The 19,664-nt window shown below is 40.4% G+C and overlaps 4 protein-coding genes across 4 annotated transcripts in view; all 4 read right to left on the bottom strand.

Annotated features, from left to right (window-relative positions):
* ola1 (Obg-like ATPase 1) overlaps positions 1-2,592 on the bottom strand; it is a 5,829-nt gene extending 3,237 nt beyond the window's left edge. Inside the window, exons 1-6 of the mRNA XM_031848044.1 lie at positions 2,486-2,592; positions 2,025-2,122; positions 1,754-1,897; positions 1,523-1,650; positions 694-869; positions 480-560 (exon numbers count right to left, since the gene is read on the bottom strand). Coding sequence (XP_031703904.1) covers positions 480-560; positions 694-869; positions 1,523-1,650; positions 1,754-1,897; positions 2,025-2,122 — 627 coding nt within the window. The 5' untranslated portion in view covers positions 2,486-2,592. The remainder of the gene's footprint in view (positions 1-479; positions 561-693; positions 870-1,522; positions 1,651-1,753; positions 1,898-2,024; positions 2,123-2,485) is intronic.
* A 1,153-nt stretch (positions 2,593-3,745) lies between these two features.
* On the bottom strand, positions 3,746-7,470 carry LOC116383899 (transformer-2 protein homolog alpha-like). The gene is made up of 9 exons (XM_031848082.1): positions 7,389-7,470; positions 6,785-6,826; positions 6,072-6,205; positions 5,766-5,925; positions 5,456-5,644; positions 5,129-5,244; positions 4,824-5,012; positions 4,656-4,726; positions 3,746-4,522 (listed from the first exon to the last, which is right to left on the bottom strand). Exons 1-9 carry the CDS (start codon positions 7,419-7,421, stop codon positions 4,512-4,514), a joined length of 945 nt encoding a protein of 314 aa, XP_031703942.1. The 5' UTR covers positions 7,422-7,470; the 3' UTR covers positions 3,746-4,511.
* Positions 6,727-15,235, bottom strand: senp2 (SUMO specific peptidase 2). Its single transcript, XM_031848022.1, has 17 exons — positions 14,940-15,235; positions 13,729-13,790; positions 13,491-13,603; positions 12,877-12,943; positions 12,696-12,777; positions 12,404-12,566; positions 11,768-11,874; positions 11,568-11,650; positions 11,395-11,443; positions 11,237-11,309; positions 10,977-11,123; positions 10,745-10,876; positions 9,883-10,113; positions 9,572-9,651; positions 9,375-9,459; positions 9,190-9,285; positions 6,727-9,115 (listed from the first exon to the last, which is right to left on the bottom strand). Exons 1-17 carry the CDS (start codon positions 15,086-15,088, stop codon positions 9,053-9,055), a joined length of 1,782 nt encoding a protein of 593 aa, XP_031703882.1. The 5' UTR covers positions 15,089-15,235; the 3' UTR covers positions 6,727-9,052.
* Positions 15,236-15,903: 668 nt separating this feature from the next.
* The window catches only part of pcnt (pericentrin), a 32,921-nt gene continuing 29,160 nt past the window's right edge, over positions 15,904-19,664 (bottom strand). The window contains exons 56-61 of the mRNA XM_031847994.1: positions 19,250-19,473; positions 19,088-19,167; positions 18,870-19,011; positions 18,638-18,765; positions 17,816-17,971; positions 15,904-16,732 (exon numbers count right to left, since the gene is read on the bottom strand). Coding sequence (XP_031703854.1) covers positions 16,689-16,732; positions 17,816-17,971; positions 18,638-18,765; positions 18,870-19,011; positions 19,088-19,167; positions 19,250-19,473 — 774 coding nt within the window. The 3' untranslated portion in view covers positions 15,904-16,688. The remainder of the gene's footprint in view (positions 16,733-17,815; positions 17,972-18,637; positions 18,766-18,869; positions 19,012-19,087; positions 19,168-19,249; positions 19,474-19,664) is intronic.

Genomic DNA, 19,664 nt, shown 5'->3' with positions numbered 1-19,664 from the left:
CCCCCCCCCCCCCCCCTCATTCTATTAATTCCATTGAACATAAAGATCAGTGGACACTAATATTATTAGTATTATACTATTTGTAGAATTAGATTCCAGTGGCAGCAGCGGAGAATTGTTTTCAGACTCCTGGGATCCAACAGTTGATATTTGTTGGCGTTACAAAACTTTCACTTTGGTCAAAGAGCTGTTTTGCTCATCGGCTCACCGGACACAAATGGAGGAACCCACTAGCGAGAAAAGAAGTTAAAGAAAGATGATATAATATAAAAGAAAGACAAACACAGTTAATCCGATGGATCACACATTCAAATTGAGGATCATGTTTGAGGACTTTTTTTTAGGATGACAACAGACATTCAAAGCCTTATTTGAAAACCTCAATAGAAGCTTTGAATGTAAAAAATGACATTGGGTACAGCCCTAATTACACCAAACACTTATAGACACACAAGCCTAACACACACACAAATCATTACCTCTTTGTCGTTCCAGTCAGGGTAAAATCGGATGTGTTTCTTCTCCTCCATTATCCAGTTCTTTACCTTAATCATGATATCCTGCAGCAAGAAGCAGCAGATTAACTTAAGTCTGCAGACTGAGTGCAGGGTTATCATCTCCTTTATCCCCCAATTGCGACGCATCGTGACACAGGGCAACATATGCATCGCACAAACATATATACATACTTACATATTCGGGCTTGAGTTTTTTGTCACCTCCTCTGACGGCCATTTTCTCCAGTTTGTCCAGGATCGGAGGAATATTTTCCTCGTCCTTTAGTCGCAGCTCTTCGTGGATGATCTCAATGTCCCTCACCGGGTCAACGTTACCCTCCACGTGGATAATATCCTCATCGTCGAACGCACCTAAAAAAAAACACAAGCAACGACAGGTGAAGTCCAAAACCCTGAGCAGTTCAGTTGGTATGTATGACCATGCAAATATTTCCTAAAGCTATTTTGTTGATCCCTAACACTTTTAAATCAGAGTGTGCACCCAGGTAAAACCTAAATTCTACAAATGCTATAATGTATAAACTTCATATTGGTCTGAAAAATCTATTTTGCATCATCTCTGACTCTGATTTTACATGACAGGCCAATCACAAATAGTAAAAGCTTCCACTTGGACTGGATGTTGTTTAAATGTTCTGAACTGAAACCAAAACAATATTTATTTTATACATTACTTCGAGAAAAGTAAAACATGTGTCTCTACTGACCCATTCATTCCATTTCATCAGTCCTCAAATGTTAAAAGTTGTCTCAATAAAAGCAGCCATAAAAAGCCCATTACTTCAATAAAATGGTCTGAAATTGTGTTATAATCAGGAACTATCAGATCTGACAATAAAAAAGGCAAATTACGAGTTCGACCAAAAGTTAGAAAACTTGGTATAGAACAGAATATATCATCCTGTCTGGTCCACAGGCATAACAAATTATCTTCAACTAACACCTGTCCCCTCTCCTCAGTTGTTACTAGACAGAAGCTGCAGGCAGTAGTATTAACAACTCACGAGTCATGTGGAAGATGCCGTCACAGGCACTGATGTGGGAGAGAAAGGCGTTTCCAAGTCCCTGTCCTGCGTGAGCTCCCTTCACCAGACCAGCAATGTCCACGACGTTCAGAAAAGCTGGAACCTTACTAAAGAAACAAAAGCAGCCAGACAAGGAGGGATTGTTGATGAGACAGAAATCCATGGACAAAAACAACAACAACCAATCAGCTGTAAGGACATAACACACACCTGGCTGGTTTGTGGTATTGGCAGAGAAAATCAAAGCGCTCATCGGGCACCGGTACCCGGCTCTCATTTGGGTCGATTGTGCAGAATGGGAAGTTCTCTGCAGCAGCTTGGCTTTTAGTCAGCACGTTGAAAAAGGTGGATTTCCTGCGTAGACAGAGAGTCAGGAGAGTGTCAACAGCAGTGCAATAATCAACCCTAAATGATGAATCTGTTCATTCACTCACATAACAAACTGCTTAGCTTACATCCATTACTTATTTCATGTACATACCCAACATTAGGTAATCCCACAATTCCAATCTTCAGTGAGGTTCCAAATCGTCCAATCAATGTAGGCTCTTTGGGGGCTTCTGCCTTTTTTGGTGGCATCTGCGAGAGTGACAAGTTACACCGTTACCCCATGTCAAAACATTTCACTAAAGCCAGGTTTATTTGTAACGTAACAACATCTCGCTACGGCTAAAAGTTACGTATGGACATGTATCACCAAGTAGCTCATTCCTGTTCAACTAGCTCCACTTAAGGCGTGTTGAGGCGGCTCCAGTCACAGACTGGCTCCAGTCATATGCTCATTCAAAAACAGCATGCTACCGTAAGCTAGTGGTTACCTGAGACCACTCCTAGCTACTTGTTAGCTAGAATATTTGACTAAACAAACACTACCGTCTGTATTTCCCAGTATTTACAAATAACACTAAAAGTTAATTAGCTGAAAAACTACCCTTTTAGTACCTTAATGTCTATTTTTAGCCACTGGTCAACGTGGTATTCACTCTTCTGATATCTGCACACACCAGCCGCTTGGGTGGAAAGGCAAGTGCTGGAGCAAACCGGAAGTGTTTAACCGGAAGTGATCTGTGATTGGTCGGAGAGAAGTTCGCTGACAGACTACATGAAGTTACGTTGGACAGACCTGTTTATTAATTTAATTGTTTTAATTTTTCAATTTAATCTTAATTTATTATACTATATTGATCCCGGAAGGGGAAATTTGTCTCTGCATTTGACCCATCCCTGTATATAGGGAGCAGTGGGCTGCCAATGACAGGAGCCCGGGGAGCAAACAGGCGCCCTGTTTCTTTTAACCTTAAAGATATTTTATATATCTTATATTTTACTATGCAAATCCAGATGACAGAGCCCTAAATTTCATTATTTTATGTCACATTTGTTATTAATAAACAGACATGTTGGAGTTAACTCCCATGTTTTATAATTTTCTCTTCAAATGTAACAACAAAAAGTTAACACCTATTAGAAAACTTTTTTTGTAAGGTAATTGTCCTTTAATCTTTATTTTGTGTGTGTATGTGCATCATTCTAACTGTTCTGTATGTGCTGCAAATATTTTAATTCTTTGTATATCTTGTCAATAATTTTATTTTTTTGTTATTTTATATTAAATATTTAACTTAAAAAAAAAAGCATATTACACATGTAAAATCTTACCGTTCATAAGCACATTTGGGAATCGTCGGGTTTATATCTTTTCAGTTTACTTTACTGCCGGTCTTTCCGTGGTGACGGAGATGTTAAAGGACATGCACACAGACATAACAGCATAATAACATACCAATACATAGGCTCATGTTCAGACAAACAAACATTTCAGAACGGAAGTATATTATGATATTGGAAACGGTCTATGACAAAATATTGTTCCATGAAGCTGTGCTGGGGCTTTTCATCGTATCACACATCTTTTTCTATCGAGTGTAGTGTAAACAATCTTTCAGATAATTGCCTCACATTATATTTTATATTCGAGTCTGTCGCTAAAAACTAAAACTCAAACTGTCTCACTGCAGCCAAAACAGAAAGCAAATGTCCTCTGGGACGTTGACAGAGCATTAAAGACAGTACATGGGCAGCTTGAAGATAGTCACTGAACAATCTGATTTATGCAGTATTTGTATTACCAAAATGATTTATGTATCCAGGATAGCCTGAATGTACATTTCATAAAATACCCAATTCTGTAGAAAACTCAAATTGTGACAAAACGGCTTTATTATGGAAGATCACTCAAATCAGGGTGCATACGTAATGTCTAAGCAGAATATTTTTTATTTGTCAAGAAAAAACACACCAAATAAACTGTTTGATGGGACTTCATGGTACAATACCTGCATCAAAAACCACGGAGCAATGCGGCCATCACAGTATACTACAAACTGTCACTAGACAACAGAACTGACCAAAGTATCATTTTGTGTATGTACAACACCCCAAAAAAAGAACTTTCCTCCGGAAAAACACAAAAATAAATAGAAGAGTTGGTATTTAAAACATTAAATACGTGCAAACTGGGATCTTGACAGCTACGTACAAACAGCAAAGTTAGAAACTATAATATAACTGCCAAAGAAAATCCTGCTTGAATAAAAACAAGTCTGAGCTGAGCATAAACAACCCAGCCCTTTGTGTATTTAGCAACGCAAAACAAGTTTTCCTTTTCTGTTTCAGCTGTTAGGATACCCAAAAATAACATCACAGGTTGTTTTTGGTGCAGATCTGAAGCGTTGCTCATTTTCACTTGAACCTATTATCTGAAATTTTAGGTTTTTCACGAGTTTGCCTACAAATTTGGTTATGATAAATTCACCACTGACATTTTTTTAGACCTTCAATACATAAACAAATCCAGAATTCATATAACATACATTATCTGAAAACAAAGCAAACAAAACATAAAAAGTCAAGAAAAAGAAAGCATCTGAACAATAACACTGAAACTGTAGCCTTCTTCTCCAACTGCTCAGTAGTGACCTGTGAAAAAAAGACAGGGGAAGAGATTAAGTGCCAGACTCAGAAGGTTACATAAATATCTTAATTTCATATATACTATAAATATGTCAATATAGCCCAGCGGTGTAATGATAGAAAAATGGTTTAAGCATACGTGGCGAGTAGGACCGGGACCGGGATCGTGAGCGGTACCCCCTGCTGTAGTAAGGAGACGGAGATCTGCGTCTGTAGAGGGGAAACAAAACCGCAGCACTTTCCTTTAGACTGTTAACCATTAATCAGAGACTAATATGACAAACAGGCTACGGGGGGAACAACTTACCTGTATGATTTGTACTCTCTGTCTTCATAGCGATCATAGTCACGATCATAACTCCGGTCATAACCTCTGTCGTAGCCCCGGTCACAGTCCTTCGAGGGCCGTCGTGATGAACCACCACTACTGCTACCACCACTGCCGCTACCGCTGCCGCCGCCACCACCACCTCCACCACCACCGCCGCCGCCGCCGCTGTAAAACACACAGAATAAACGTCAGTGACACCTTGTAAGATACCACACACACACGCACAGTAGCTTCTAGAAAATGTCCCCAAAGAAAAGATGCGTGGGTTAAGAAACACTCACTATGTGGGACGTCCCATGTAGATTCCAGGAGTGGGTGTATGGGCTCGTTTTGTGATGGAGAAATCCACTCGGATCCTGCGCCCATCAAGTTCCATCCCATTAGCACGCTCCTTGGCCTAAAACCCACAACAACAGTTAGGAGACTTTTTTCCCCGAATAAGATAAATAGTTGTCATGTTTAACCGTTGCCCTGAATGCAATGCATTGCACAGACTTCAGTCAAATCCCCTTTTTATACAGATACATGTGTAAGACATGGTCTATTGAATGCATAGAGTCAACATTATAAAAATGATCTCAGTGATATCTCTGTTTTATCCTCCTCACCTCCTTGGAGTCCTGACAGTTTTCAAAGTAGACAAAGGCAAAGCCTCTTGAGCGACGCGACTGCTGGTCATAAACAATGTTGACGGCACTCAAAGGGCCGTATTTAGAGAAAACCTCCCTCAGATCTCTCTCCGTGGTGTAGAGACTCAGTCCAAACACACCCAGACAGTTGTGTGGGTCTGGGTTAGCCTGTTAAAGAGAGGAGTGTAAAAATATTGCGGGCAAATGACCCGTCACATCACTGCAAAGAATCCTGCTTTTCTGAAGCAAATCAGCAACCTGGGTGTCTGACCAGAGAGAATATATATACCCTGTTTCCAATGTGTCTGCGACGATTTGACATGGGGGAGCGGCTATGGCTCCTATGCCGGCGGTACTCCCAGCTACGAGAACGGCTCCTGGACCGGTGTCGGTGGGAGCGGGAACGGGACCGAGAATAATGCTTGCGTGAGCTTCGATGGGAACGGGACCTGTGGACGGACATTAACTTAACTACGAGTATGTAATGTACTTGTGTCACATGTACAAAAGCTTTATAAAATGTAGATTAAGAGTCCACATACCCCACACTAACTTTGAAAACACCTCCTTCATACGCACGTGAAAACCATCTCACCTGGATTTGGATCTGGATCGAGATCGGGATCTCGACCTGGAGCGGCGGGAGCCTTCTTTAGAGCGTGCTGGTGAGTGGCTGGTGGATTTTGCTGAGCCCCGAGGGGACGCACTCCTAGAGCCAGGCTGTGAGTCCTGGGCAGACAAGACACCAAAATAAGAAACCAAATAAATAAAAGGGCCAGGAGGTGACAGCGTTGACCTCTACATCTTCAGAGAGAGTTCATGACATTTCATCACAGGTTTGACACTACACTTTTTTTTAGGAATGTGTTTATAAAGAGGTCATAAAAAGCAATACATAATTAAATAATATATTACGTAATTTAGCTGAAGACAAGATTGCACAAAAAGTAAAACCTAGAAGGTTTGGAGGGATTGACCAGTGACGTTTCTGATAAGAGAGAAAACAAAATGCTCATGCTTAAGAGAAAGAAACAGGATGAAAAAGAGTAGCATAGGAAATCCTGTTAGGAAAATTAATCATACCCTGGTATACTTCTGATCTTAACTTCATAACTTCTTTAACTTCATAACAACCCTTCATTTCTTCTTTCTTCAGTTTGACATAATGACTTCTTTTTCCTCCTCTTCCCCCATTTACCATCTGCCATTACAACACTAGTAGTGGGGACAGATCTTGATTGCTTCTTTTCAGCATCCAATACATTAGCATGCATCAACACCATCAGCGCCAAATAATAACAACTTCACATCTGACACGTCTTCCGCCTTTTTCTTTCTTCCAACCTCAACCTTAACAAAGAACAAACAAGGGTGATAAGGCAAGTTGGTTTCTGTAAGAGCCAAAAGGTACACAAATAAATAAAAAAAACAGGAAAAACAACATACATTAGCTTAGCTGAATAACGTTACACGTCTAGGTTAGCTTGACTGGACCTAAATGACTTTGTACGGATACAAATATTAACATTACAGCCATTAAATATTGACTTGTAGTCATTATTTAATGTTTACCGGCAGTCAATATGTCTATAGTTAAGGTTACGTAACAAGTCAGTAAGTTTAAAGTAGCAAAGCAAGCGCACGGGTGGCTAACGCTAACGTTACATCTCAGCTAACGTTACATCTCTGCTATGCTTTGTAGGCCGTAGGCTTCAACGTTATATCTTTTTTGACATTTACTAAACACTAACTACTGTTCTAGTTAACGTTACTCAAATAAACGCTATATAGACACATTTCACTCAGGTTTGAGGCCTGTTATCAAAACGTATTTACTGCCATTAACTGACCTGCAGACGCAGCTAACATCTAAGCTAGCTAGCTGTTAGCACAACTTCTAATCACAACTCACCTGCTCCCTGAACTCTTTCTCGGTGTCGCTCATGTTATTATTACTAGACGGCAGATGAGCAAAAAGCACGTGGTAAACAAGAGTTATTCAACTGTATCGCCCGCAAAAATTTAGCGCGCAGCAAACGTTGGCTCTGCACGAGCTAGCCTTAAGTAGACTAATGACGTAACGTCAGCGAAGCAGTCGGTTTCCTGCTCTGGTTTTTCACAATAAAAGCTGCATATTTCGCTCTAACATTTATTTGATCGAAAAGCATGTTATATAAAGGCCGAATAAATAAGTATTAACTAAGTTTAATAATATATTTGTTGAGCAAAAAAAAAATGCCATTTTGGGACGTTTCATATCTACACTGTAAGAAACGCTGGGTCACATTACACGGAAGTCATTGAAGGAAAAATCGAGAATTTTCCATAAAAATTATGACAAATCGGCTTGATGAACTCGCTCTCGCGAGGTGTATGCAGATCTCACATAATACAGTTATGCAACATACAAATACACACTGGGGTATTGTATAAAATACAAAGGAGAACCTTTTACTGCAGGTTTATTGCCCCATAATGATTCTCAGAAGTTGTACAAATTGCATGCTCGCTCTCTGTAATGTAATATTTAGAGTAAATGTGACAATTTATTGTAATGTAGACTTTAGCAGACACCATCCTGCTCCAGTTGAAGCCTTTAGTAGCACTGCAGGAGTCATTTAATATATCAAAACGAAATACTTTATTACAGGGAGAAGAAAAAAAAGAAAAGTCACATTTTTAAAGCATGAACTCAAACATGCATGTGTGTACAGTAGAGTGCTATGCAGTATACTATACTGTAAGCAGATGTAATAGCCCTAAGTAGCCTCTTGCAATATGCTCATGGAAAAGATTCACAGAAGTAACAGCGCCTTAAGTTACATGTGGGGAAACAACTATTAATGCTCCACTCACATGGATAAAAACAAACAAACACATTCCAAAACACTTTCTTATCCAGTCAAGTCATAAATAATAGCAAAACAATCATACTACAAGCATTCAACAATGCATATTTTGTCTCAAAAGGGGACCGGAAAGGAGGTATTTTGATTTTCATCGTCTATTTTACAGAGAGATTGACTTTCATGATTAAATAACATAATAGTTAGTTGCTGTCCACTCTGTTGATCATAATTGGAAAAGAACATATCACTGCAACAATCCAATTTAACAAATTCTAAATCAGGCTTTGGAGTTGTATGTGACCAAGCAATTTCCAAAAATATGCAAAAGCATTGCTCTAAGTTGAGTTCAGTGTTAAAGGGCTGAAGGCACTTCCGGCAGAACTTCAAACAGAAAAACCCAACAATCCAAAGTCAATAAAAAAAGCCATTCAGTCAGTAGTGCTAACGTGTTGTGTAATACCGACACTTCTTCCATCCCGATAATGTCTCCAATTACAACTCAGAGATTACAAAGTGTCAATACGTCCCCGACATAACTACCTCTTAAGACTAGCGTTATCATTTCTCCAGACAAGAACAGCTACACTGGGTTAGATTTCTGTCAGTTGAGTCCACTTCTTTGGCCCATTCATTTATTTTTCTTCACCATGTAGTCACTGTACACAGATGTTGCTCCCGTTTAGAGAGTCACTGTTGTTAGGCGGTTCATTGAGATTGTTGTGATCCTCTATTGCAGTTTCTGATTGAGGATTTCCCAAATCATCAATTTCCTGAAGAGAGGCATGTGGCACTGTAGACAAAGAGAACAATGTTACTCTGTGTTTATTTAAGTGTCACTATATTAGGTGAATATAAAGTGTTCACCTGTTTAAAGGTGAGAGGCCTTCCTTTTGCGATATAGTCAGCATATTTACAGACAAAAACGCCACAGTCACTGCCATTCTTCTGCTGGGGAATCTCCTATAGAGGCATGAGCAGTGTACAAAGCATTCATCTCACAGTACAAATATTCTATTTAGTGATAAGTCATTCATCTCAGTTTTACTTACAGTGGGCCTCAAGCTTCCAACGGTCCATTTGGGGCTGTCCAGCTCTCTACCTTTCTTTGCTTTGTGCTCCTCTCTAAGGTAGAGTCTGGAAAAGGAGAATATTGATGATTCATTATGCAAGAATATAGGGCGACCTATGGAAAAGGTATTTAAAAAAGGCCCGATAATGAAAGCTTAAGAACACAATGAGGACTCACAGTAAAAGACTACAGACGTCCTCGTGCCTCTGTCCCATCGAGTCATATGACCTCACCGTCTTTGACTTAAAATCAATTACCTGGAAAGAGAGAACATTTTTTTAAATATGACGCATAATCAACCTTCCTTGGAAAGGAAATACTTATAATTAAAGTGACAAAGTCATTAATTGATTATCAAAACACAAGTTTCCCCCAATTCTTGGATGAAAACTGCTAAAGCAATTAAGGCACTGTGAAGACTCGCCGACTGAAAAAGGAGGATTGTGACATGGCAACAAACATGTATAGTGGTTGTGGTTCTGACTCACAGCCATTGCCCAGTGGACGCCAAGGTGCAGAGGGACCAGGATGAGGTCGTAGAGGAAAAGGTCGACAGCCTTGGTCCAGCGCTTCACAGCCGTGTGTCCTCCGGCCTGCCCGCCTCCTCCACCTCGCAGCTTTGGGAAGAAGAAGGTGCTGAACGAGTAGATTTTCAATCCTGCTGCTGCCGCTTCACCGGAGCCTCGCTCCACGACCAGGGACAGGTAGAAGTTAATCACCTTGGTAAATGAAACAGATGAGGCACAATATAATACATCTTTTACACATAATACATGATTTATTATATCTTACTTTTCACTGAGAAAATGGGACTGCTTCTTTATTAATTTCAGCACATGGATGATGCAGTATGTTGCCAGTCGGCATTACACTACGGGTGAGCCCAAATAAGATTAACGCCAGGATCTCACTGAACGCAGGACTGCTCCAAAGCGCAGAGCTATGTCGAGGTCCTTTCTAATAAATATCGAAGATAGATTTTTGAAATTTGATAATGTGAGAGGGGAACCGGGGGAATTGAAACTCTAAGACAGCAGCGGGGAGGAGAGTCAAAGCGTGCATGGGATGCATATGTTATTTATCAGAATGAGATCATGTATAATCACTTATAATATATATATCTTTTATAGCAGATCATCAATGTGTTTTCTTGCCAGCTTTACTCGCAGCACATGGAGGAAATAGACCAGACGCATTAAACTATCACTGAAGATTGTAGGCCGGCCGAGGACCTTCGCTGCTCTGTGTGTGAACAGCCCAATTGGTTGACTCGGACACTGAGCAAGCGATTATCCTACGTGAGAGCTTCCTTGTCCAGTTCAAACGGCCGCACTGACTCCTAGCACCTACCTCATCGTTGAGCCAGCCGCCTTCCTGCAGAGTGGCCAGGTCTCTTTGTGTGATGCGTAGTTTGAAAGCTGCACTGAGAACAAGGTTGGGATCGCTCTGAGCCAGAGCACTACTCACCTCCGCTGCCATTTCCTACACACAAAGACAACGAACACATTCAAGAAAAGAAATTGTCAGCACAGGTTCTTCAACACGGTGACTGACTACACCACCTCACTCCCCGCCATCTCACCTTGGTCAGCCTGGGTATGTCCTCATCACTGTGCCTTGTATGTGCAGAATGTGTGTCTGGGAGACTGACAGCAGGAGTCTCTCGGTCCACTAGATTGAGGCGAGTTGCTACTTCTGTGGAAAGGTCCAAATCTTCTGCCTGTTTCTGCTGCACTCACGGGTCGACATAAACAGACAGAAGTAACAAACTTCTGTTTCCACCAATAATCATAACTCAAACGGTGCTTTGAAGTGTCATGAACGAGCTAGATAAATGACTACCTTAGCACATCTAACAGGCTGTGTGTCCTCAAGGAATCCACTGAAAGTCTTACTAAACGTCAAGCTACCCCACCTGGAAATGAATCATTTAGAACAATAAGCAGATTTAATCAACATACTGTATATACACACACACACACACGCGTTACTACACTAACCTGTCCTTGGGTGCAGATGCATTTCTCCATGTAAACACGCTTGGGGAAGCTGTTCAAAGGGACAAGTAGGATATAATTATAACTTAATTCTACAACTACTACTCAGAAATATAAACATCACATAAAACCACCCATCACAAACAAATACATTTACAGATGCAGATGATTCTTACCCGTGTATCCCGTCTTCCTGGACACTGATTCAAAGGCTTTTCCTGAAGCAGCAGTTTTGTAATCAACCTGTGAAAGTGACTCACTGGGAGGAAAAGGAGAAAGGAGCTATATGAGAGTTCCTCACATCCTACGGTGAGCTGTTAAATGGACCTTCATGACATATCTAAATACTCCACATGAATAATGGGGTTGTACTCACTCTTGCGGTTTTGTTTGGTTGAAGGGTAGTGGTTGGCTTTTGCTGTACTTCTCCGAGACCATCTCCAGCAGGCGCCTGTAGTGCTCTTTATTGTTCTGCTTTATGGCCTGAAGGGAGAACCCAAATACATGATCACCGACAAACTCAAGTGGTACAGAAAGCATGATTAGTGGTGAATATACCATAAACTACATAAGCATGTAGTTAACTGGTAACTGTACTCAAAAAAGGGTGAATCTATTCTACGGGACTTCTTGTCTGTTTCAGCAACCCATTATAATCGAACTAAAGATAAATCAGACTATATTAGCTTGTTGCTGATATATTGTATCGGTGTATAAGTTGGCCAATAATTAACAAGGAATTGCAGTAAAGAAATGCCAACCTGGGTTTGAGGTAATTTAATTTAATCTAATTGTTTCCCCTCCCAAAAACAAATCTAAAGGATCGATCCATATCAAGATTATTATGCATTTATGTTAAATAATATAGATTTTTCAGTGCCAGCCTCAAAAAATGTAGCATCAGTCGTGATTTTAAAGACTTCTAAACAAATACATAAATTGTACAAACGATGCCAGTTTGTAAAGTATCCATATGTAAACCCAACAGATAAAAACCTAAGGACTGTTTTACCTCTTCCACAGTTAGACTGGGCTTGAAGCAGCGGTGGTGCCCAAAGCCATTGCAGCTCAGATCGGGGTTAGTGGTTCCCACCCTCAGAGCAGGTCTGGAGGGAAGCAGCTGCAGGGAGCCTCTCCTCTCCCTGTCGGGGAGCCCCGCAGACAGCCCTGCTCCGCTGGATTCAAAAAGGTTATGTACATTAGCAAAGAAGCATTTTTTTAAAAGGTTATACTGATGGTTATACAGCCCTGTAGGCATCATCACAGCATATTGGATGAGTGAAGGGAACTGGACCGTGACTTGCCTGTATTTCCTCATTAAAGGAGGCGAGGAGCTCTGAAAGGGATTCTTCCCGCTCCTGTCATTCACTCCGGCTACTGGTTTACCTGAGGACAAATCACAACGGGGATAAAGGGATGAGAGGACCACTCAGCAAAGAGTGCGGATGAAACAAAGAGACATAAATCACAGCCGTCCTCACTTACTCATTCTCCACTCAGTACTGTTCAGCCACGAGGTGTGGAGCTCATCGATTCCCATCAGAGTAACAGGCTGCATCCCAACAGGAAACGCAGAGCAATTAAAAAGATAGACGATACAAATCACACACGTAACAGTAAATCAAACTTAAATTGTGCTTACTCCCTGTTACTGATATACGTGTCCAAACTCTACAGGATACAAAACAGTTTTAAGCACGCTACAAATGTGAGTTAGCTGGACAGTTATGTTCATGCTGTACTACATACTAAATACAGCAACACCTCTATCCAGAAGTGTTCAATTGTGGTCACCCAGGAAGCATTTAAGTACAGAGTGTGAGCACTACGATTGATATTTACAAGACAAGATGTGAACTGAACATTTCTAGCAGCCGTGCATCGTGGATGTATACAGAGAACCGGATACAGTGTTGGACGGCTACCGTCGATTCTTATTAAAATTGTTCAGTGGCGCATGAAGCCAAAACGGCTCAAAAAGCACTAGCAGTAGTTCATTCTCTAGGGCTCATTCACATGAATGGCAGCACGAAAAATAACTCTGGATTTGGCTATTGGACACAAATGCACATGTGCGACGAGGGAGTTGGAGCACAAACCTGCGTGTCTTCATAATGTCCGGGCTTCTCACACTTGGTCGTCAGTGGGTTCTTCAGCCTGAGCAGGTTTGCTACTCCGGCCACCGTCTTCTTCACAAAGCTGATGACTACATCTGACACACACACACACACACACACACACACACACACACACACAGAGGACGCCCCAAATCAACAACAGTCTTCCTTCTGTGCCAGACTTCATTAATATGAGGATAATCTGTTTCTTGAAACAAACCTCGCCGCCGTCTTTTCGCCTCTACCTGGTCACTCTGGCAAACACCGTCTGCAACATCAACACTGCAACAAGAAGAACTCAGTTTGAGATGAGGGATACTGACAATATCACAATATTACGGTAACGTGACAACAACGTGATGACAGATTTGGGTTCGCTTTAATTTGCGCCTATCTTATATTTTGAATATTAAGCATCTACTTCGTTAGGTACACCTGTCTACAACTAATGATTGTCTTTATTGAGTAACCAGCAACGTTTATCTGGGACGTCTTCAAACATCTTGTCTTGTCCAAAACCCAAAGATATTCAGTTTCAGTGTTAAAGAACAGAGAAAAGCAGCTAAACCTCACTTTTGAGAGGTTCAAAACGGAGAATGTTTAATCTTCATGATTAGGCAATATTCAAAACAGTTGCCAATTCTGTCAATGTGAAATGTATCTAAACGTATTGTTATACCTCTCTGATATATATTGGGGCCACAATATAATACAATTCAACTGTACCATGAACAGCCTCCAAAACACCCTGTGTTGGCCGATATCAACACCATGAACTGCAGCCTCGTAAATGACCATGAAGGCCATAATATATTGCAGGTCTGTTGTATTTGACTGCATTCGCATCATTTAAATGTGACTGCATTAGCATCATTTAAATGTGACTGCATTAGCATCACCTAACGTTAGGTGCTGGAGTGTAGCTAGGGTGACATGGCATGTCATTTGGGTGGCTCTCTGTGCCTTTAAGAAGTTAAAGCAAGCTAATATTAAATATATTCTTTAGGTGTTTCAATATGGACGTTTCATATAAATTAACTGAATGTCACATCACTATTTTATGTTACTGGTTATTGTTTGGTTAAATCTTTGCACTACTGTTTAGTTAATTTAATATTATTCTATTTCATTGTATATATTGTGCATTTTATATCCAATACTTTACTGTTATTCTTATTGTATATATTGTGCATTTGATGTTTTTTTACTCTGTAATTTTATTTAGCTGTACCATAATTGCTGCTGTAGCTAAACATTGATTAATAAAGTAGCTAACTATATATCTATTCACACGGTTAACAAGAGCTAGCTTGTCTTAAATGACTTAACGTTATAGTCAATAACCTCCTCATTGTGACTGGATACATAATTTGACATAACGTTAATCGAATCCGTAAATAAATAAACAGTCTCTGATCTTCAACCACCGACCTCTGGTAGTTCCGTTTCGCTGGTCTGCTGTGGCTCTCCTGCGCTCGCGCTTCCACGCCAGGTCGCGTAGGTACCTCCTCGCTCACGTTACCTTTCCCCGTAACGGGCTCAAACAGCGACGAGATTCCGTCCACTATCCATCCATACATCCCAGACAAATACGAGAGAAGTGTATCGCGGTCCAGGACTAATTTCACCACAGATAAAGACGTCAAACACCGACCTACGACACACCGGCCGCCGTTTGGCTCGTTAGCTTTAGCCGTTAGCAGCACTGTGCTGATATTCGAAGGATGTGCGTCATCATGTGTCGATGTCTCACGTGGTGCGAACGTTTTACGCGCCTACAGGAAAACAGAGTGGGCGGAGTTATAAAGTATAATCGGAATGGAAGACAATAAATGGAGGAACACCACACAGCGGCTTCTGCTGACTTCATAAACAAACGAACCCCCTGATCGAGAGTTTAAAGAGCGTCAGCGTCAGGTCAAACTACCTGGCTGCTGCTGAGCTTCTCATATGTTGATGTGTTATATAATATCTCCGTAATGCTCAAGAAAACAAACTAATAAATGGGGAGGGTATTGTTGATTACATTTTAATTACAAACAAGAGTAATCAGTTTAAAAATAAAAAATAAAAAAATAAAATCAAAGCAAGCCCGTTTCAGGAAAATAAAATATGAAGATATTAAACACTCATTGATAAATCTAAATGAGGAGTAAAAATTATGTATTTTTACTAAATAACTTAAAGCAGCTTAGTAATTTGATTCAAATACAAACCTGATTAATTTGACTGTATAGGTTTGGAGTAAGATTTAAATGTAATTTATTCTCATTATCTAGTCAAGATCATTTTCTGTGTTTTGGTTCATCTTGTATTAAAAAATAAATAAAATCAAAAAGTCGAATGAAATCTTTAGTAAAGATGTAAAAATGAGACACCAAAAGTATGGTTTACATTTTCCATTACCGGTCATTTCCAAGTGCCAAAAATGGCAACTCTTTACAATTATCTCATTATTTTTGGAATGAAAATGACTTACCATCTCATAAATGTGACTTCCCATGAGTATTTGTAGTTTTATCATCCCAACAATGAGCATGTACAGATTTTATCTTTATCTGTTACTGGATATAAACATTCTGTTCTGTTGCTGTTATTGTAACGTCAGAGTATTTGTATAAAAGTAGTATTTATGTTAGTTTATCCCATATTAAGGTTAACTAAATAAATAGCAATCAAACCTAATATGAAGAATTTTATACTTCAGGATATAATTCAATAATGAGGTGCCATAAAACAAACAAACAGTCTTTACACCTTCATTACACATTTAAAATATTTATCAACTTTATGGTAGCAACATGGAGAATACAAAAAACAAATATTGTTCAACTTTATGCAATAATGTGCTCACTATCTTTGTTAATCATGGATTTACAGAAAGAAAGAAAAATCAGTGCAAATTTGGACAAATGTAAAATGATCATCGGTTGTATTTACAAGCACAAAATATAAAGACAATAAAAAAATAACATTTAAAATAAAGAAATCATTTGTTCTTGCAACATCTCAAGCTGACCTTCAAACACTATTGTACAGAGAATAGAAAAATGACAATAGAAAATATTGAAAAATAATTTAATTATAAAAATCAATTCTTTAAAAAAATGTAATGCAATATTCCTTTCTACATATTTCAGTTTTCTACAGTTTTGGAACAATATGCAGACGTTCATTCATTCAATGGTCGGATAACTTCGGGTCGGGCTGGAAAGCAGATGAACCTAAAAGAACAAAACAAGGTGATTAGCATCCAGAGTTTAGACAAATAAAATCCACACAAACTATCGTAAAGTTAAAGACAAAACTACCGCTGATGGGAGCAACAATTTTCATGAAAAAACGCATTAGCCGTTACATCTTTTTAGGGTTAATATCTGCCTCTACTGCCAAAATCTTTAACACTTAAAGTTAATTTAAACATCAGTAAATATTGCTAATGGAGGTTAGCAGAACCCCCAAATACCGTCACCAGATTAAATATTCAGTTCTGTAAAACCAAACATGTGAAGAGAAGAGTCACACGTGACAGTCCGTCGTACTTCAGTGTAAATGTCCTGCAGGTTTTTGTTGTTGTGACAGCTGACGAGGCACATTTTGGAGCGTTGGAGGATTACGATGGGGTGTTTGAACGTCTCAGTCAAAGTATGAGTAATATTTAAATTTACAGGATCATCTTTTTAATGCCTTTTTTCCTACCGTTTCAGTTCATGCCTGTATGTATGAAACCAGATTTGCAGGTAATCCCTCACAGTGAATCAGCTACGGTAGAGCTTTTTAATAGAGCAAGCATTGCACGTTACTGCTGTTAAAAGGGAGCACTGGTTCGTTAAAACTTGGGCTGTGAACCAAATCGGTCCGGCATTCATTTCTCAGGGTTTCTGAAGGGTTCACCGAGTTAAATCAAATACCAAAAGACTTTTTGAATACCACATAGTATGCAATCTAATACCTGTTGCACAATCATAACGTCCAACGTATGTGAACATTATATTTATAACTAAATTTTAAACCATGTTAATTGACTGAATCATTCTGACATGCACTGAAACAAATAGCGGGCTGGATAAGTCTGCATAAAACATTTAAAAATGAGTTCTACATGTGCAATCTGAAGACTGGACTTTTAACATAAATATTTAACATATAAATATAGGGGGATCATAAACATGCAGGGCATGCATGCGTCAGACCAGAGTGCTACCACCGCTAGTGCCCCCAGTGAACGATGGAAAGCACCCGTTCTGAGAGGTGTATCAAGCTGCTTTGACATTTGGTGGAGTGTGTATTTTTACACTCGCACTCACCTGGACCATTCAGGTAAAGGGGCGACAAGCAGCTCAGGTACAGCCACGTCCTATTCTCATGCAGCCAGCGCTGCCGATAACCAATCATATCAGGGGAATAGGCTGACTGTATCCTCCTTTCATCTTTAGGGGGCGGGGCTAAATGAGTCTCGCTCACTAGGGTTGGGAGATGACAGAGCACACAGGTTTTGTGGGATTTAATAAATGTTTTTCGTAGTCTTGTAATGAACTCTGTCACCAGTAGTGTATTTTCTGTGTATATTTCGCTGATTAGGAGACATGCATCTTATGCTGGGATCAGACTACACAATATTTGTGTCTTAATGCTTGTGACCCAGGAGTGAAAGATATAGTTCCTCACTTTGCCATGTTTAGAGCCGTTTGTGCTCCTTTGGGGCAATGTCACAGAGCAAGTTGTAGGACTTGTTAGTGGCTCTGATATATTCTGGATCTTTTTTTATTCGTTTGAGCCCTCACCAGGCTGATGTGTGGTCTGATCTCGGCATAAGAGCTATAAAACATAAACCCAGTGCCCTGTAACATCTCCCAGTGTGATATCACTCGCTACAACTATAATTATGGGGCTCAGAACCCAAGAAGTTGTGCTTCATAATTTGGCTGTTTTTGGAGTGGGATCACCATCACCAGTATAGTGTCTAACCTAACTGTTCGCTGCTCGGGCCCAATCACTGATACATTGTAAACACAAACATGGACTCAGTGTTCACCCGACACCCTGTGTTTCCAGTCTGCACCAAAATGCCATCCACCTTTGTGCTGAAATCCACCCATTCCCCCTTCCTTATACTTAATGCTGTTCACCTTGTCTCGCTCCCACCAACCGTTGCTGGACTTTCTCTAGATGGTGGATGTATTCTGTCAGAGATCTCTCTGGATCCTCAGACGTTCCTCCTGAATGCTCTGAGCCCAGACTGGTGCTGGAGTAAACCCTGCGGAGAGAAGACAGCTCAATGATGAAAAATGACAGGAATTTCATTCAAATATTTGTGAAGACATCCACTTAACAATGGAGAGTTTAAGAAAGAGCACAAACCTGTTGTGCAACCTGAAGGGCGATTTTGTGGGTGGAACAAGGGCCGACACCGTGTCTCTGTGGACGGCACTGCTGTCTCTGTTTGGTGGAGAGTTGAACTTTAATCTTGGATGTTGTTGCCTTAAAACTTCAGCTTTAGGCCCTGTAAGAGACATTAAGATTAAAGATCCACCCACTCATACACACATAGCATCATTAAACGTGTTCACTGAGCTGACCTTGAGCATGCCCATTGACGGTCCCAGATACAGATAATCTTCTGATTGCTCTCTGCCATTTCCTGGTCAGGAACTTCATTCTGAAAATAAGGTGAGATTAGTGTTATCCATAGACGAGTCCAAGTTAAGTCCTGAATCTTTCCATCTTGGGAAGCTCCCTACCTCAAGACAGCGATGACGACTCGAACGGCAGCCCTAAATCGTCCGAGGGGTCTGTTGTGGGAGAGTGGGGGGGCTGGCCGGGCCCCCATGCGAGCGATGAGACACAGTGTGTCCCGCTCACACTGCTGGAAATCTCCCACCAGCAGCAGCAGGTAACGCTTCTGGTACACCAGAGCTTTCCTGAAGCTCTCGGCACGGAGGTAGCGCTCATACAAGCGCTGCATCTGAAAAACAATACAACACACAGGTTGTATGATATTGTATATCAGCGTTACAGTCGGGTGTTCAAGTTGACATTTGATTTTTACAGTTAAGCCAACATAGTCATTAAATAATTTGGATTCACCAAAGTTGGCCCCCTGCACCTTTTCATTACTACTCAAAACAAGAAATCTCTCGGGGGGGGGGGGGGGGG

Source organism: Anarrhichthys ocellatus, unplaced genomic scaffold, assembly GCF_004355925.1.
Source record: "Anarrhichthys ocellatus isolate YVR2014 unplaced genomic scaffold, GSC_Weel_1.0 scaffold7, whole genome shotgun sequence".
Lineage (NCBI taxonomy): Eukaryota > Metazoa > Chordata > Actinopteri > Perciformes > Anarhichadidae > Anarrhichthys > Anarrhichthys ocellatus.
This window is presented reverse-complemented; position numbering and strand designations above follow the sequence as displayed.

Coding starts and splice junctions, on each gene's coding strand:
- LOC116383899 (XM_031848082.1), bottom strand. CDS start 7,421: ATGAGCGACACCGAGAAAGAGTTCAGGGAGCAG. Junction 6,827..7,388: donor AGAAAGAGTTCAGGGAGCAG/GTGAGTTGTGAT, acceptor TTCTTTGTTAAG/GTTGAGGTTGGAAGAAAGAA. Junction 5,645..5,765: donor GCAGACACATTGGAAACAGG/GTATATATATTC, acceptor TCTCTTTAACAG/GCTAACCCAGACCCACACAA.
- senp2 (XM_031848022.1), bottom strand. CDS start 15,088: ATGTATGGATGGATAGTGGACGGAATCTCGTCGCTGTTTGAGCCCGTT. Junction 12,778..12,876: donor CAGTACTGAGTGGAGAATGA/GTAAGTGAGGAC, acceptor ATTTGTCCTCAG/GTAAACCAGTAGCCGGAGTG. Junction 12,567..12,695: donor CCTTTAATGAGGAAATACAG/GCAAGTCACGGT, acceptor TTTTGAATCCAG/CGGAGCAGGGCTGTCTGCGG.